Genomic DNA, 18,573 nt, shown 5'->3' with positions numbered 1-18,573 from the left:
TTGAGTGGGTGTGGTGGTTAGTAGGCTATCACTTTTCTAAAAGCATTAGCTACCCTTACAAAAATTAATGAATCAACACACTCAGACTGGTCCATTTGTTGTGTGTACATCTCTGCTCTCTGTCTCCCAGTAGCACTGACAGTGGTGGCTGTCGGAGATTTGTGACAGCTGGGTCTCTTACACTTACACTTACACACACACACACACACACACACACAGCCCCTACATAGGATCCCGGGCTAATACACATAACGTTACACGTTTTTTTTTTCGTTTTTTTTTCTAAACAATGTTCAATAACCAAACAGAGGCCTACACAACAGCTCACAAAATAATACATGGCATACCTAGGTGATCCAACGTTCATTCCGTGTAGTACACTAGACTAGATAGTTGTTTGAAAAGTTAGTTGTTCTTGTTCAGCAAGTAAACAGAAACGGTTTTAGTTTGACGAACAAAGCTGTAGTTGTAAAGTTGAACAACAGATGGAGGTATTTCACCAACTGCTGCTTTGAAGTGGTGTCGTCACATATTTTTGGGAAATGTAGTTCGCGGGATCCATATAAATATTGGAGAGCTCCAACTTGACTTCCTCTTTATCGTACTGGCCTGTGGGAGATAGGTAATAACGTATTATGCTCTTTAGTCTGTCTTGTTTTTCCATAGAAGTAGGGTCGCAATGTTGAGAAGTAATGTATTTATACGTTTAGTTGTGCAGTTCGGTTACACCGACCAACATCTTTTGTATATTTTTGGCTTAACTTCTGCCTTATTCGGTCATGTCAGTCGTCCACGCACTGTACAACGTGGTTAGCACGCTAACGTTAGCTAGCTAGTAAGAGTGAGCTAGCGCCGGCACGTTACTGTGCTGTAGTTATCTCTGCATCTTAAAAGCTTTACCCTTTATCAAACTACATTTACAATTTGAAGTTATGTAGGTTGGGAAACCAATTCCTTAATATAAATGTTATTTGACGCTAGTTAAATGGCTAACACGTTCCCACTTGGTTTCGCCAGCCAAATTACGGAGTACCACTATCGGAGCCTGTCAGTGAACCGACCCTGATCCATACAATTAAATTATATTTTGATAATAGCGTAACGGCCTTATTAAACATGTTAAGTATTAATGGGTGTATGACTTAAGATGGTCTGCAGAAAAGTTAACATGGGTTGGAATTCAGTATAATCACTTGTGTAATCGCAATGTTGGAACTGAACAGCCATATCAATTATTATATTCCTCAGGCACTTTGATCCACCATGCCCGTTGCCAGGAGTTGGGTTTGTCGCAAGACTTACGTCACACCCCGCCGCCCCTTCGAGAAGTCTCGTCTCGACCAGGAGCTTAAACTTATCGGTATGTGTGCAAATAGCAGGTTTTGGTTTATATTGCATCTGCTGGTCTCTAAATACCGTGTCATTTTTTTCATTAAATTAACTTTAATCTCTCAGGGGAGTATGGTCTGAGAAACAAGCGTGAGGTGTGGAGGGTGAAGTTCACCCTGGCCAAGATCCGCAAGGCCGCCAGAGAGCTGCTCACTCTGGATGAGAAGGACCCCAAGCGTCTTTTTGAAGGTACACCACAGCTAGATTGTTCTCTGAACTATATTTTGACTGTAGAAGTCCTTTGAGCTGTTAGCTAGTGCGATATCGGCCAATGATTTAAATATTCGATATTCAGATTGTCTGTGGTGTCAAGAATTCCTCGTGAATGAGGCCGTCAGTCAGATTTCCAGATGCCTTAAATCGGGAGTATTCAGATTTTACCTTAAAGAGGTCCAGATTACTGCTGGTTCTACCTGAATTAATTGCACCCACCTGGGGTTCCAGGTCTCAATCAGTCCCTAATTAGGGCCAGATTAACGGGCCCTACTTTGATCAGTGACTGAATTGCTGCATCCTGTCTCCTAGGTAATGCCCTGCTCAGGCGTCTGGTGAGGATCGGTGTGCTGGATGAGGGCAAGATGAAGCTCGATTACATCCTGGGCCTGAAGGTGGAGGACTTCTTGGAGAGGAGGCTCCAGACTCAGGTTTTCAAGTTGGGCCTTGCTAAGAGCATCCACCATGCCCGCGTTCTCATCCGCCAGAGGCACATCCGGTAAGCTGTTGATGTTCACTAGATGGCCATGCTAGAAAGGACAAGTCGATAGATCATTACATTGGTCTATTTTAAATAGGCTCTATGATGAACTTGAGTGGTTGTTAAACCATTTGTAACATGTACATTTCTAAAATTCTCTCGCCTATATTAACTGTTCAGGTAACTGAGGTGAAACTGCACAACTCACAAGTTACTTTCTCAATCCTTAGAGGGCCTCACAAACGATAGCTCACCCCTGGGTATGGTTTAACATTTCAGCAAGGTCAATTCGGTAACAAACCGTATACCTTGTCAATGACTGCCCAGGGCCAATCCTGCCCATCAAGAGTAGGCAAACCAGTTTCAGCAAGGTCAATGCAGTAACAGACTGTACCTCGTCTATAAGCCTGCCCAGAGCCAAGTGAGAGGCAGACTGCTACGGTCTTATTTGCTGACAGGTAATGTATGGAGGATTGCACCTCAAGCAGATGTGGACCAATGGTCACGGCAAACTGTCAAGTGTATTTGACTTGTCAGGCAATTGCATGGTCTTCAATTTAGTTTGGTTAGTACTTATCCTCATCAGGCAGGCCGATGATTACAATTAATATTCAGACTTCCTGTGGTGTCAAGAATTCCTCGTGAATGAGGCCTGTCATTGATGCCAAATTATTCCCATGTAGATGGTTATTTGTCTATGATATTAAGTGGGGAGGAACAAACCACTCATTGAGGTCTCCTTTCTCTCCAGTGTGCGCAAGCAGGTGGTCAACATCCCCTCCTTCGTGGTGCGCCTGGACAGCCAGAAGCACATTGACTTCTCCCTGCGTTCACCATACGGTGGCGGACGCCCCGGCCGTGTCAAGAGAAAGAATGCCAAGAAGGGCCAGGGTGGTGCTGGGGGAGCTGATGAGGAAGAGGAGGATTAAAATGGAGGCTGACTGACACTTCCTGTTTTTCAATAATAAAAACATTTGACCACAAATTTAAGTGATCATTTTTACTTGATATGTGGTGGAAACTAAGCTAGGTAAGGTCTCTGCACAATGATTGACTTCATGTAATGGCTACATTAATTTTGACTTTTGCTCAGTTGGCTATGGGAGTGACTAAACAGGTGTAGAGTAGACAAACTGAACTGCTTGCTTATGGACTGTTCCCAACAGTGGAGAGAAATAAATGAAAAGTAAACCTGGCTAACCATAACTTGACTAGAGACATGGTACCAGGTTGTGTGGGGCTATTAAGGAATTTAAGTAGATTGTAAGTGACTAGGCAATGGGATGAATAGTGACAAGTCAAGAGGACAAAAGGTGAATGCAGATCATCTATAGCTATTGGGGCGGCAGGTAGCCTAGTGGTTAGAGCGTTGGCCTGACTGCAGTTCTACGTTGTAACCGACCTAATGGCCACTGGCATGCCGGAGAAGTGTGCCCTTCATGGATGAATTCCGGTTTCAACTGTACTGGGCAGACTGCGTGTATGGCGTCATGTGGGCGAGCGGTTTGCTGATGTCAAGTTGTGAGCTGTGCCCCATGATGGTGGTGGGGTTATGGTATGGGCAGGCATAAACTGGAAAAATGAACTCAATTGCATTTTATACATGGCAATTTGAATGCACAGATATCATGAGGCCCATTGTGTTCAGTGTATTTCCATCAGGATCCAACATAAGCTTGTTTTATGCCATTGTAACCAATGTTAAACATTTCATATTATGGATATTTGTTCCTTGCATCCATAGCCGTCTGAATGAGTTTACATTTCTCCAGCCCCATAAAGGAGTGGGGGGATGACTGCTTTATCATTTTTACTGCAGATTGGCCTACATTTCAAGTGTCAAATTTATGAATCGTCAATCTAACTAGGCTGTATGATAAAACATGCATTTTACCTACATTTCTTCCCCATGAATCCACAATCTTATTGGAGTGTTATGGCAGACAAAGCACTTAGCCTGTGCTATTTGCTTATTCTTGAGACAGCCTACAGGGAGGTCAGATCTGGTAGTGTGGTGCCGGGACAACCTCAGCAAGACAAAGGAGCTGATCGTGGACTACAGGAAATGGAGGGCCGAGCATTCCCCCGTGCACATTGTTTTGGAGCAGGTCGAGAGCTTCAAGTTCCTTGGTGTCTACACACGTTGAAAAGGGCAGAACACCTCAGGTTGAAGAGATTTAGCATGGGCCCTCAGAACCTCAAAAAGTCCTACAGCTGCACCATTGAGAGCCTCTTGACTGGCTGCATCACCACTTGGTATGGGAACTGCTCAGCATCCAACTGCAAGGCGCTCGAGAGTAGTGCTTATGGCCCAGTACATAACTTGGGCTGAGCTCCCTGCCATCCAGGACCTCTAACCCAGGCGGTGTCAGAAGGCCCTAAAAATTAAGACTCCAGCCACCCAAGACAGTTCTGATAACATGGAGAACTGATGCACCAAGTCTGGAACCAACATGACACTGCACAGCTCCTACCCACCTGCTAGTTAACCAATTATTGTTTTTACCTTTAACTAGGCAAGTCAGTTAAGAACAAATTCTTATTTTCAATGACGTCCTAGGAACAGCAGGTTAACTGCCTTGTTCAGGGGCAGAACAGATTTGTACCTTGTCAGCTCTGGAATTCAAACTTGCAACCTTTCAACGCTACTGGTGACAAGCATGTGTCATTTTTTTTAGACATGTTAGGATGTGCATCTCTGTTCAAAGGATGTAGCTAAACTTCTAGAGTAAATGTACTCACGTTTAAAATCAGGCCGACATTCAATATAGTTAACAATCCCTGGAACAAATATTCAAGCACAGTGATGATTTGGTAAATCCCATTTCCTACTACCGCAACAACGTGTCAATCACAACCAAAACCCCGCCCATGGACACTGCCCACTCCATAAATGAAGGCAGTACACTTAAAAAAGAATCAATCATTCTGCTTGAAATGGTTTGGAATTTTACATTAATATAGAGAACCCATTGATTCTTGAGGAATATTACTTAATTTATCATAAGCTTTGTTCAGCTGTCATACCCAATGATACAGTATACACTGAACAGAAATATAAATCAATATGTAAAGTGTTGGTCCCGTGTTTCATGAGCTGAAATAAAAGATCCCTGAAATGTTCCAAAATGCTTTTCTATCAAATTTTGTGCACACAGTTGTTTATATCCGTTAGTGAGCATTTCTCCTTTACCAAGAAAATACATCCATCTGACAGTTGTGGCATATCAAGAAGCTAATTAAACAACTTTATCGTAACACTGGTGCGGAGTGTGCAACTGGCATGCTGACTGCAGAAATGTTCAATTGAGCTTTTGCCGGAGAATTGAATGTTCATTTCTCTACCATAAGCTGCCTCCAACATAGATTTATAGAATTTGGCAGTATGTCCAACAGGCCTCACAACCGCAGACCACATGTTGCCAGGCCAGCCCAGGACCTCACCAGCGGGATTGTCTGAGACCAGCTCATTAAACTTTTTTGTTTGTTGCAAACCTTAGACTTTCTGCACAAACTGTTAGAAACCGTCTCAGGGAAGATCATCTGCGTGCTTCATGATGTATAATAGGCCTATCTGCTCTGCTCTGAAGGTTCATTGTAAGTGAAATGTGTGTGGGTGTTATTGTTGCTGTAGGTCCTCCAGTGAAGCAAGAGCAGCTGGCGGTGAGACATTAGTGATGGGGGGGAAGAAATCCATGCAGTTACATACCGAGATATTATTTTTGACGATATGTTGTATCGTTTTGACAATATCGCAATGATTTTTTTGCACTGGTTGGCTGTATCTGCAACACAACTCCAGTATTTTTTCTTCATAACTTATTTTTAAATCCGGAGCCGATTTGTTTTCAGCACTTACTTCCATGACTGATTACAACTTGTGTTCTCAATGGCGGTCCCTTTGCAGCAGACATATGGTGAGAAGTACGTTTGGAACATTGAATCGCAAAAAAATCACATTATCGAATTGCAATACATATTGTATCAGCTCCAAAGTATCGATATAATATCTTATCGTGAGGTCCCTGGCAATTCCCAGCCCTAAGAGACATTATTCAAAATGTACAAATTATATACAGTTGAAGACAGAACCTTACATACACTTAGGTTGGGGTTATTAAAACTCGTTTTTCAACCACTCCACAATTTTCTTGTTAACAAACTATAGTTTTGGCAAGTCGGTTAGGACATCTACTTTGTGCAAGTCATTTTTCCAACAATTGTTTTCAGACAGATTATTTCACTTATAATTCACTGTATCAGAATTCCAGTGGGTCAGAAGTTTACATACACTAAGTTGACTGTGCCTTTAAGCAGCTTGGAAAATTCCAGAAAATGATGTCATGGCTTTAGAAGTTTCTGATAGGCTAATTCACAATATTTGAGTCAATTGGTGGTGTACCTGTGGATGTATTTCAAGGCCTACCTTCAAACTCAGTGCCTCTTTGCTTGACATCATGGGAAAATCAAAAAAAATCAGCCAAGACCCCAGAAAAAAAATTGTAGACCTCCACAAGTCTGGTTCATCCTTGGGAGAAATTTCCAAACGCCTGAAGATACCACGTTCACCTGTACAAACAATAGTCCCCAAGTATAAACACCATGGGACCACGCAGCCGTCATACCGCTTAGGAATGAGACACGTTCTGTCTCCTAGAGATGAACATACTTTGGTGCGAAAAGTGGAAATCAATCCCAGAACAACAGCAAGCAAAGGACCTTGTGAAGATGCTGGAGGAAACAGGTACAAAAGTATCTATATCCACAGTAAATTGAGTCCTATATCGACATAACCTGAAAGGCCGCTCAGCAAGAAAGAAGCCACTGCTCCAAAACCGCCATAAAAAAAGCCAGTCTACCATTAGCAACTGCACATGGGAGGACATTTTTTGGAGAAATGTCCTCTGGTCTGATGAAACAAAAATAGAACTGTTTGGCCATAATGACCATTGTTATGTTTGGAGGAAAAAGTTGGAGGCTTGCACGCTGAAGAACACCATCCAAACCGTGAAGCACGGGGGTGGCAGCATCGTGTTTTGGGGGTGCTTTGCTGCAGGAGGGACTGGTGCACTTCACAAAATAGATGGCATTGTGAGGTAGGAAAATGATGTGGATATATTGAAGCAACATCTCAAGACATCAGTTAAAGCTTGGTCGCAAACGGGTCTTCCAAATGTACAATGACCCCAAGCATACTTCCAAAGTTGTGGCAAATGGCTTAAGGACAACAAAGTCAAGGTATTGGAGTGACCATCACAAAGCCCTGACCTCAATCCCATAGAACATTTGTGGGCAGAACTGAAAAATCGTGTGCGAGCAAGGAGGCCTACAAACCTGACTCAGTTACACCAGCTCTGTCAGGAGGAATGGGCAAAAATTCACCCAACTTATTGTGGGAAGCTTGTGGAAGGCTATCTGAAATGTTTGACCCAAGTTAAACAATTTAAAGGCAATGTTACCAAATACTAATTGAGTGTATGTAAACTTCTGGCCCACTGGGAATGTGATGAAAGAAATAAAAGCTGAAAAATCATTCTCTCTACTATTATTCTGGCATTTCACATTCTTAAAATAAAGTGGTGATCCTAACTGACCTAAGACAGGGAATTTTTACTAGGATTAAATGTCAGGAATTGTGAAAAACTAAGTTTAAATGTATTTGGCTAAGGTGTATGTAAACTTCTGTATGTGACATATACAGAACTTAACTATATGCACTTGTTAATGCATACACAATCACCTCACATATAGGTTACGTTTTCCCAGGGCTTTCAGCAATATCTAAAAGGCCTCGGTTCCACACATTTCTACTGCATTGGGCTAAATGAGGGTCACATAGTGTTTCTTGGTAGTCTTAAACAAATCTCCTTTGAAACTAAAATACACACCTCATACACATGGTAATGGGCTTAAAAAACAAAGACCCTGTACCATGTCACGTAGGAGTTGAAATGTATTACATTCTGACATTGCATGCCATTATGTTATTTTTATTTAAATTAATTCTGAAAAATATGAATAACATTCCAGGGCTACTGTTGTAGTTAATTATGTTGCCTTCACATTCACAACATGGCCCTGTGACCCCTGTCTTTGCAGGACACTTTGGCGGTGGTGTCCAGTCCTACTTCATGTTCCTGCGCTTCCTGGTGGTGCTCAACTTCCTGTTGTTTTTGCTGATTGCTGGGTTCGTCCTCATCCCCAGTATCATGTTCAGATCCACCAGCACCAGTAACATGACAGTGGACAGCACTGGTAAGGCCAGCATTGGAGGATGCATTTTCAAACCAGGCCTATGATTGGTTAAAGGGTCATGGCATTGGAGTGACATTCACCATCTCTATTCCAGTCCAGTCTATTAACATTATTCTGTGTATCTCCAATATAAAACAATATCTTCTCACTGTTCCCTGTAGCAGTATCATAGCAACAGATCTGCCTTAAGAGGATGGGCTTTTAATTGAGGGATTAAAACTGCAAATATTGCAGCAGTTGTTACTGGTATTCTCTCACGGGTTTGAGAATGGAGTCCCTAACAAATTAGCAGATCATGGAACTGAGGTATTCGGTGCCAAGGCTGCGGTGGGAAACATGATCAAATGTGACCTTGGCTTATCTTCAAACAGCTGAGAATATGTGTGGTGTGTGTGTGTCTGTCTCAGGTCTAGAGGAGTGTAGGGTCTATGATCCAAATCTTCAAGGTCTGGTGGTGTTTTACCAGTACTTCCTGTACTTACTCTCTGGAACGGTGAGAAAACACAACATGTGTAATCTAGTCCTAGTCACTGGTTATAGATATACTGAATACAGCAGAGAACAATACTTTTCTGAAGATCATTATGCAAAACCATGCAGCTCTGTTTTAAGTGGCCTTTGCCTTTCACACACTTTTGTCTGTCTGTCTGCCTGCCTGTGTATGCTGGTGATTCTCGGCTCCACCTCTACGCAGACGACACCGTTCTGTATACATCTGGCCCTTCTTTGGATGCTGTGCTAACAAACCTCAAAACGAGCTTCAACGCCATACAACACTCCTTCCGTGGCCTCCAACTGCTTTTAAATGCTAAGTACATGCTCTTCAACCGATTGCTGCCCACATCCTCGCTCCCGACTAGCATCACTACTCTGGACGGTTCAGACCTAGAATATGTGGACAACTACAAATACCTAGGTGTCTGTTTAGACTGTAAACTCTCCTTCCAGACTCACATTAAGCATCTCCAATCCAAAATTACATCTAGAATCGGCTTCCTATTTCGCAACAAAGCCTCCTTCACTCATGCCGCCAAACAAACCCTCATAAAACTGACTATCCCACCGATCCTTGACTTCGGCGATGTCATTTACAAAATAGCCCCCAACACTCACTCTACTCAGAAAACTGGATGTAGTCTATCACAGTGCCATCTGTTTTATCACTAAAGCCCCATATACTACCCACCACTGCGACCTGTATGCTCTCGTTGGCTGGCCCTCACAACATATCCGTCGCCAAACCCACTGGCTCCAGGTCATCTATAAGTCTTTGCTAGGTAAAGCCCCACCTTATCTCAGCTCACTGGTCACCATAGCAACACCCGCCCATAGCACACATATTTCACTGGTCATCCCCAAAGCCAACACTTCCTTTGGCCGCCTTTCCTTCCAGTTGTCTGCTGCCAATGACTGGAACGAATTGCAGAAATCTTATATATATATATATATATATATATATATATATATACTGCTCAAAAAAGTAAAGGGAACACTTAAACAACACAGTGTAACTCCAAGTCAATCACACTTCTTTGAAATCAAACTGTCCACTTAGGAAGCAACACTGATTGCCAATACATTTCACATGCTGTTGTGGTCAGAAACAGACTCCATGAGGGTGGTATGAGGGCCCGACATCCACAGGTGGAGGTTGTGCTTGCAGCCCAACACCGTGCAGGACGTTTGGCATTTGCCAGAGAACACCAAGATTGGCAAATGAAAGCAGGTTCACACTGAGCACATGTGACAGACGTGACAGTCTGGAGACGCCGTGGAGAACGTTCTGCTGCCTGCAACATCCTCCAGCATGACCGGTTTGGCGGTGGGTCAGTCATGGTGTGGGGTGGCATTTCTTTGGGGGGCCGCACAGCCCTCCATGTGCTCGCCAGCCTGACTGCCATTAGGTACCGAGATGAGATCCTCAGACCCCTTGTGAGACCATATGCTGGTGCGGTTGGCCCTGGGTTCCTCCTAATGCAAGACAATGCTAGACCTCGTGGCTGGAGTGTGTCAGCAGTTCCTGCAAGAAGGCATTGATGCTATAGACTGGCCCGCCCGTTCCCCAGACCTGAATCCAATTGAGCACATCTGGGACATCATGTCTCGCTCCATCCACCAACGCCACGTTGCACCACAGACTGTCCAGGAGTTGGCGGATGCTTTAGTCCAGCTCTGGGAGGAGATCCCTCAGGAGACCATCCGCCACCTCATCAGGAGCATGCCCAGGCGTTGTAGGGAGGTCATACAGGCACGTGGAGGCCACACACACTACGGAGACTCATTTTTTAAATGTTTTTATTTTACCCCTTTTTTCTCCCCAATTTCGTGGTATCCAATTGTTGTAGTAGCTACTATCTTGTCTCATTGCTACAACTCCCGTACGGGCTTGGGAGAGACGAAGGCTGAATGTCATGCGTCCTCCGATACACAACCCAACCAGCCGTACTGCTTCTTAACACAGCGCGCATCCAACCCGGAAGCCAGCTGCACCAATGTGTCGGAGGCTACACCGTGCACCTGGCAACCTTGGCTAGCGCGCACTGCGCCCGGCCCGCCACAGGAGTCGCTGGTGCGCGATGAGACAAGGAGATCCCTACCGACCAATCCCTCCCTAACCCGGACGACGCTAGGCCAATTGTGCGTCGCCCCACGGACCTCCCGGTCGCGGCCGGTTACGACAGAGCCTGGGCGCGAACCCAGGGACTCTGATGGCACAGCTGGCGCTGCAGTACAGCACCCTTAACCACTGTGCCACCCGGGAGGCCCTGGAGCCTCATTTTGACTTGTTTTAAGGACATTACATCAAAGTTGGATCAGCCTGTAGTGTGGTTTTCCACTTTAATTTAGAGTGTGACTCCAAATCCAGACCTCCATGGGTTGATAAATTTGATTTCCATTGATAATTTTTGTGTGATTTTGTTGTCAGCACATTCAACTATGTTTAAAAAAAAAAGTATTTAATAATAATATTTCATTCATTCAGATCTAGGATGTGTTATTTTAGTGTTCCCTTTATTTTTTTGAGCAGTGTGTATATATATATTATTATTATTATTATTATATATGATTTTTTAAAACAATTTTTACCTTTATTTAACTAAGGCAAGTCAGTTAGGAACAAATTCTTATTTTCAATGACGGTCTAGGAACAGTGGGTTAACTGCCTGTTCAGGGGCAGAACGACATCTCCCTCAGTAACTTTAAGCATCAGCTGTCTGAGCAGCTTACCGATCACTGTGCCTGTACACAGCCAATCTGTAAATAGCACACCTCATCCCCATATTAATATTTACCCCTCTTTCTCTTTTGCACCCCAGTATCTCTACTTGCACATCATCTGCACATCTATCACTCCAGTATTAATGCTAAATTGTAATTATTTTCACCTCTAGGTCCTATTTATTGCCTACCTCCCTACTCTTCTACATTTGCACACACTGTACATCTATTTTTATTTGATGTTGTGTTATTGACTGTATGTTTGTTTGTAACTCTGTGTTGTTGTTTTTTGTTGCACTTCCTTTATCTTGTCCAGGTCGCAGTTGTAAATGAGAACTTGTTCTCAACTGGCCAACCTGTTTTAATAAAGGTGAAATAAAAAAATAACGTACAGTCTGTCTGCTTGTGGGTTTGTGTCATTTTGTGAGTTTATGCCAAGTCTGGTACACTTCTAGTCTAGTAGGCTCCACTCTCACCACTTCCCACCCTCCACCTATCTCCCTCTCCCAGGGTTTCATGGAGTACTCCTACATGTACTATGGTTACTATAACAACACTGTGGCAGAGCAGTGGCTTCCACTACAACCTGCCCCTGGCCTACCTCCTCACCTCCGTCTTCTACTTCGCCTTCTGTCTCATCTGCATCATCGCATGGTACCTTCTGGAATGCCCTACACTTCCATCTGCATAGAAATAAAATGGATAGAATGGACATTAACCCTAATGACTTACTGACCCCCCCCACCACCACCACTCTGATTGGTCCCTTATACAGCATGGGGAGTGCACTTCGCATTGCTGTGGCAACAGGCAGAGGTGCTGCCGGCAGTTACAGCAAGATGGTGTTCACTGGCTGGGACTACGGTTGCCAGGGAGACCTGGCCACCAAACTCAAACAGAAAAGCATCCACTACCAGCTACAGGTAGGAGCTGTGCCTCTTACTGCAGGGTCACTGAAGATGCACTCCTCTTTCCTCCCCTCTAATTTCTCTGTATGATCTCTCCCCTCTATTCTTCCCATCTCCACTCTCTCTCCCCTCCTCTATCTGTCTCCTCCCTCTGTCAGGTGGACCTGGAGGCTACAGAAAAAGGCTTTGTCTCTAACCTTAGGTCAGACAGTGGGTCTGTGTTCTCTACGCATCAAACTCATGCTCGTCTCCCTCGGTCCTCATAGGAGGAGCTTTCTTTGGCATTTTCAAGGCTACTGTCTTTAGCCAGGTAAGTCAAACACACAAAGAAACCAAACAAAAACTAATGATTGAATGTTTGTCCTTTCATCCTCTCCATGTCATATTGAGTAGGTACAGGGAGGTGGGTAACTCAACAAATCTGCATAGACTCATATGGTCAGCATGGGTTATTTCCATGTGTTCAGATTCCTGTACATAACATTCTGACTGTGTTTGTTGCATAAACATTGCTCTCCTCTGTCTCCCTGTCCTGATATTGTGGTGCTGTGTTACGTAGCAGCTCTAGCCGCAGTCTATGGAAAGAGTGTTGATCTGCTAAAAGCCCAGCTTAAACTGGTAAGTGATGGATGGGGAGAAGTCCTACATGACATGATACAAAAAATATATGTTTGAAACAAAACCAAGTCTATGGCCCATACTCAAGCTTAACCTTGTATAACAGTGTGTTCAACTCTAACAGGAGGGACGTGATAAGCAGCTCCTGGTCAAGCAGAATGAAGAGCTGAGTAGAGAGATGGGGGTTCCAACATTTGACACTGGTGCAGCAAACTGACTCAGACACCAGGCTCAAACCCACGGCCCATATCCCAGCGCAAGGCACTTCTTGCAGATTTGAAAGGCTTAGGTAGGTTTTGCATGTGGCAATAGCACAAAGCACATATCTACACCTTCACAAATCACTTTACAATTGTCACTCTCTAGTGTACGATAGCTACATTTGAGGCAAAGTTGTACTTATTATGATTGAGTGGTGGTTGTCTCACCTAGCTACGGTATCTTAAGATGAATGAACCAACTGTAAATCCATCTGGATAAGAGCTTCTGCTAAATGACTAATCTAAATAATATAATTTAGTTTGTCTATTTCTCTCTCATAATACCTGTAACATCAATTGCCATGTTCATTGCCTTTGCATTCTCTTCCTCACCTCTTGCCTAAACATCAGACTGTGACCGCGTTTACACAATGGTTATTCCGTGTGAAAGAAGTCGCCCTAAAAAAGAGGCAAGAGTCTCTACAAGCCAGAATGTTGAATACAATTATATTTACACTTATCGGTTGTCCGTCCTTTTGACGGTAGGAAGTGGAGATAAAATATCCACAGGAAAGACTTTTTGCCGCGACGGTAGGTTCTGTCGCTTGTATTTTCAATCTCCAGAGGCATTGTTGCACATTATGTAAACAGTAGCCGAACATTGTCGACCGAAGCACGTTCCCTCGCAGTCAGCTGGGTGTGATTTGTGGAACGTTCCAACAGGAATCTGTTCCAAAAAGTTCGTAAATAACAAGGTTGCCAGCAAACAACAGATACAAAATTGTATAGCGGCAGAATAAGATACCGGGTAGGAAGTGGGCTATTTCATTTAGTTTCTAACTCACCACGTTTATTCCGAAAAATGTCTGTCCTCACTCTGGTAGCCTATGGACAAACATTAAGAATAAGCTACGTGGTGAGTTGATGCCTATTCGGCAGCTAGTTAAATAGGTGAATTTATCATGCTACGTTGAAAACAACATTATACTTTACGAAGTTTTTGGAACAGATTCCTGTTGGAACGTTCCACAAATTGTACCCACCCATCAGCTAGAAGTGCTTGTGAAATTTGCCAGTTGATTGTGTGGGACATCGTTCGGTCTGTGATTCAGTTAAGCTCGGCCATTACTTGCATATTGTGCAAGTGTTTGTCATGTGCGAATTGTGCCAGTACTGAAAATACAAACGAATATGCAGACCAGTCCAGTGTATTGAAAGTTAGGTTAACACTTCCCTGTTGATATTTTGCCTGTTTTACTTCCCAAAATAAGAACACAATCAGCGGACAACAGGTAAAGCAAGTTGAAATAAAGATTATTCAACATTCGGACTTGTAATGGGACTGCTCGGGAATGCTGAACCTACATGTTCGATACAAGAGTGTAAGTCTTTCACTCTCGGATTCCAAAAGAGGATACCTCTACCCCACCTTTATAACATTAAATGTGTTTATTTTTCTAAATTGATTTAAATATTGTTTACATATATGTTTAATGTTCTTCAGTTTAACAAGTTCTCTCTCTCATATATATATATATATATATATATATATATATATATATATATATATATATATATATATATATATATCAGTATCTTGTGTATGTAGATCTCTGAAATAAATACAAAATTATAAGGAACAAAATGCTATTATTATTATTTCTGTCATGTGCAACGTGCGCCCCCTGCTGACCCGTGAGAGAACTTCTACAAAATCGATTTAGTTACGTAGACGTTATGACGTAATATTTTCGGGTGTATGTTTCCGGTTGTGGTTGAATAGCTCTTTTGTTGCTTGTTTACCTTTCAGATGTGTTAAATATATTTTCTTTGGTTTTATGCAAATATTTTATTCAGTCGGTAACAGCTGTACAAAACCCAGTGTCAGAATTACATCTCTGCGATTGAAATAGCTGTTAAAATGTTGTTGTTTTTACAGGAAATAGGTTAAGGCTAGCTAACGTTAGCTAGCTAGCGAACTGGAGTTACAGTAGAGATTGACTGAATTGCAAACAACAGAAGTCGGGTATGTTACGTTTTTGACACATTTTTATTTAACTGTACAAGCCCTGGTCAAAACAAACACTCAACTTCAGAAGAAAAATGAATATTCTACCAAAAAAGAGCTGGCATGTTCGCAACAAGGACAACGTCGCGCGCGTGCGCCGGGACGAGGCACAAGCCGCAGAAGAGGAGCGAGAGGTCCAACGCCGTGTGGAGCGAGCAGAGCAGGAGGTAACCATAGCAACGTTGCTTCCCCAAATTGATACATTCCTCATAATTGATTTAGCATGGTCTGAAGTGACAACCAAACTTTGTGTGATACGATGTATGACAGGTGCGATTTTTTAAAGAGAAGCGATGTAAGAGGCATTGTTATAATAGTATCAAGTCATAAAAGTGCATATAATGTGTATATATACTTCATTATTGCAATTGAATGTTATGTAGGTAAGTAACCTCTTTGCTGTAGGCGCGAACAGAGCACCTGAGACAGAAGTCACGAGCTGCACTTCAACAGTCTGGAGCATGGAAGGATGAAGGAGAGGGAGGTGAGAGAGGAGGGGAGGGGAGTGGAGGAGTGGTGGAACACCTCAATCTATTTCCTCTGGAGGAGTCATCTGAGAAGAAAGGAAATGCAGAGTACCTCAAAGACCAGAAAGATGAAAAGGTGACCTTCCTGTCATTCTGTTATGCTTTTCCCCCTTCACCTGTGTAGAAATCAAGTTTCTTTGTGCACATGGCTACTGTTTTTTTCATCACGCTCTAGGTAACACACTTCAAAGCTTTTCTCCAGTGGATCTAGCCAGCCAATGACAGTGCCTGGTTTATTTAGTCCAGAGACATTTCTAAACAGAGATTGGCCAATTCAGTTTAAGATTTTGAATGTAAATGGGTACCATGTTGGCAATTGAGAATGCATATTGGAATTTAAATATCATGGAGTGTTCGGTGCTAATATGGAAGATTTTTGAACAGATTTAATGGACTGATCCTTCAATGGAAGGATCAGAGAATGATCTGTGAATAAATGTATTGAACTTTCCAAATTGTAATAGCTGGTCCTGATTCCTCCCGTCACAGATCATTACTTTGAATGATAATATTCTACTTATTCTAATGCTATGGTGATTCTGTTTTTTTAGGAGCGCGAGGAGCGTGCTATTGGTCTGCTAGTGTCCCTAGGCCCCCAACCTGGGACAGAGGTAACTCCATGGTACATGAAAACAGGCCAGGAAGAAGAGAAAGGCGAAGAAAAGGAGAAAGAGAAAGACAACAAAGGAAAGAGACTGCCACTCAGTCAAGAGGAGAAGGAGAAGAGAGACAGACGACTGAAAGACATGCTGGACCCCTTGAAAGAGATGAAGAAAGCACTGGCGGTGAAGGATAGAAAAGAACAGAAGAGTAAGAAGAAGGAGAAGAGGGATAGAGGGGAGAGGAGAAGCAGTGGTGGAGAAAGGTGAGAAGTTTGAGTCTTTATCAAGACTAGGTGTCTTGTCTGTATGTCTGGGGGTGTTTTGTGTTTCTTTGATCAATCATAAGACCAATTAGCTTTGACCTAAAGGGGCAATCAGCAGTTGCTACATACATTTTTAGAATTCTAAATTAATGATGTGTACCAAATCATTCTTGAAGAATATAAGTTATAAATGCCTCATTAGCTTAGTTTAACTGTCATACCGCATCAGAACTCTGTTTGCAAACCAAGTATATGTAAACAAATACTATATTGCCCCAACTTTGTTATAACTATAATTTTGTGTATGGTCAGTCCTTGCATCCATAGCTCTGTCTATAATTTTGTGTATGGTCAGTCCTTGCATCCATAGCTCTGTCTATAATTTGAGTGGTTACATTTCTGTCTATAATTTTGTGTATGGTCAGTCCTTGCATCCATAGCTCTGTCTATAATTTTGTGTATGGTCAGTCCTTGCATCCATAGCTCTGTCTATAATTTGAGTGGTTACATTTCTTCAGCTTTTTACCGAAAAGGGCAGGGTGGCTCTTTGTTATTGTTGCAACTTCACTTGGATGCATATCCAAGAGACCAAGTACACAGAGCCAAGTGTACTAGAGCACAACCAAGTGTACTGAGCCTCTGGATAAACATGTATGGTTGATGGTAACCACCTCTTCTCTCTTTTCTAGCTCTATTGAAAGGTTGCGAGCGGAGCGACTGCAGAGAGAGGCGGAGGAGAAGAGGAGAGCCCAGGCTCTGCTGGACCAGAAGAATGGAACAGGGAAAGAGAAGGCGCAACCAAGGGAGACAGAGGAGAGGGAAATGCCGTACAACAGTGCTTATTTCCCAGAGCTGGCCCGCAAGAGACAGAGGAAAGACCGCAATGCCTGGAGAGATGGCATCTTTTGAAGTCATACATCATGCAGTCTCATTGTTTGGGCAACGGACAGAGAACATTGAGGCATTCAAGATACATTTATTAGTATGTGAAAGACGCCGAAGACTTCGACAAGGACTAGAGAGCCTGGAAGGTTATTCAGTTGTATCCTAAGCAGACTTATTAATGTTTGTTGTCATTGAATGAACAATGCTATTTCTAATGAGGTAGAAAAAGAAAGGAAACCAATCAAGAGATTTGGGACAGCTGAGTGTAGTGTTGGAGTCTGTCTGGCACCCTGCTCAAGTGTGAGACAATACAGAGATCATTTTGCTCCACAACACAAGACCACTGTTCAAGTTGGAGTGTGTTGGATGTTTTACTATTGATGGCAACATTGTGTCAATTCAAGTCTGTCAAGTCTTTTTTGTTTCTGATAATAGCATGTGCCAATTTAGGAGGTGTGTGTGTATATGGATCTGTTATATTTCACTATCTGATGTAGACAGAGTTTAGGGTGGTTGGCCCAACTATTATTGCACATTTTCCATTTCAATGAATTCAATAAAAATGTTAGGCCTGCCAAATAACAAAATCATGTTTTCTCCGTTATTTAGCTTATTTTATACATACCCCATATCCATGCACCACCCGAATGATTAACCTAAAACATTTGAATATAGCATTCCAATAGATTGTGCTACAAAACAGAGTTGCAGCGGTATAATACATTCATCTGTCTAGCAGGTGCATACAGACGCACAGCACCGCGAAATAAAACGGGCCCGAGACAGTAGAGTGTAGAAGCGAGACAGACGCACTCGTATGAAACCACGGGCGAACCATGATAATGCAAGCTCACTTTTGTCTGACGTAGCCGATGTTTAACGGGAGATAAATACTACAGTCGCCCTCATACTGGTGTCGGAGGGGAAAGAGCCGAAACGGGGAAA

At 42.9% G+C, this 18,573-nt stretch overlaps 2 protein-coding genes across 2 annotated transcripts; both read left to right on the top strand.

Annotated features, from left to right (window-relative positions):
* The first annotated feature begins 365 nt into the window (after nucleotides 1–365).
* On the top strand, nucleotides 366–3,068 carry LOC139421401 (small ribosomal subunit protein uS4). The gene is made up of 5 exons (XM_071172269.1): nucleotides 366–622; nucleotides 1,249–1,360; nucleotides 1,456–1,578; nucleotides 1,915–2,101; nucleotides 2,835–3,068. Exons 2-5 carry the CDS (start codon nucleotides 1,264–1,266, stop codon nucleotides 3,010–3,012), a joined length of 585 nt encoding a protein of 194 aa, XP_071028370.1. The 5' UTR covers nucleotides 366–622; nucleotides 1,249–1,263; the 3' UTR covers nucleotides 3,013–3,068.
* Nucleotides 3,069–15,027: 11,959 nt separating this feature from the next.
* Nucleotides 15,028–18,215, top strand: LOC139379486 (leukocyte receptor cluster member 1 homolog). The gene is made up of 4 exons (XM_071122306.1): nucleotides 15,028–15,518; nucleotides 15,757–15,954; nucleotides 16,430–16,743; nucleotides 17,433–18,215. The coding sequence occupies exons 1-4, from the start codon at nucleotides 15,387–15,389 to the stop codon at nucleotides 17,650–17,652; spliced, it is 864 nt and encodes a 287-aa protein (XP_070978407.1). The 5' UTR covers nucleotides 15,028–15,386; the 3' UTR covers nucleotides 17,653–18,215.
* Nucleotides 18,216–18,573: the final 358 nt, after the last annotated feature.

This window comes from Oncorhynchus clarkii, chromosome 2, assembly GCF_045791955.1.
Source record: "Oncorhynchus clarkii lewisi isolate Uvic-CL-2024 chromosome 2, UVic_Ocla_1.0, whole genome shotgun sequence".
In the NCBI taxonomy this organism is placed as follows: domain Eukaryota; kingdom Metazoa; phylum Chordata; class Actinopteri; order Salmoniformes; family Salmonidae; genus Oncorhynchus; species Oncorhynchus clarkii.
This window is presented reverse-complemented; position numbering and strand designations above follow the sequence as displayed.

What these genes read in the sequence shown, in the direction of transcription:
- LOC139421401 (XM_071172269.1), top strand. Translation starts at nt 1,264, where the DNA reads ATGCCCGTTGCCAGGAGTTGGGTTTGTCGCAAGACTTACGTCACACCC. An exon ending in CCAGGAGCTTAAACTTATCG is followed by an intron (nt 1,361 to 1,455) that starts GTATGTGTGCAA and finishes TTAATCTCTCAG; the next exon opens with GGGAGTATGGTCTGAGAAAC. An exon ending in ATCCGCCAGAGGCACATCCG is followed by an intron (nt 2,102 to 2,834) that starts GTAAGCTGTTGA and finishes CTTTCTCTCCAG; the next exon opens with TGTGCGCAAGCAGGTGGTCA.
- LOC139379486 (XM_071122306.1), top strand. Translation starts at nt 15,387, where the DNA reads ATGAATATTCTACCAAAAAAGAGCTGGCATGTTCGCAACAAGGACAAC. An exon ending in TGGAGCGAGCAGAGCAGGAG is followed by an intron (nt 15,519 to 15,756) that starts GTAACCATAGCA and finishes TCTTTGCTGTAG; the next exon opens with GCGCGAACAGAGCACCTGAG. An exon ending in AAGACCAGAAAGATGAAAAG is followed by an intron (nt 15,955 to 16,429) that starts GTGACCTTCCTG and finishes CTGTTTTTTTAG; the next exon opens with GAGCGCGAGGAGCGTGCTAT.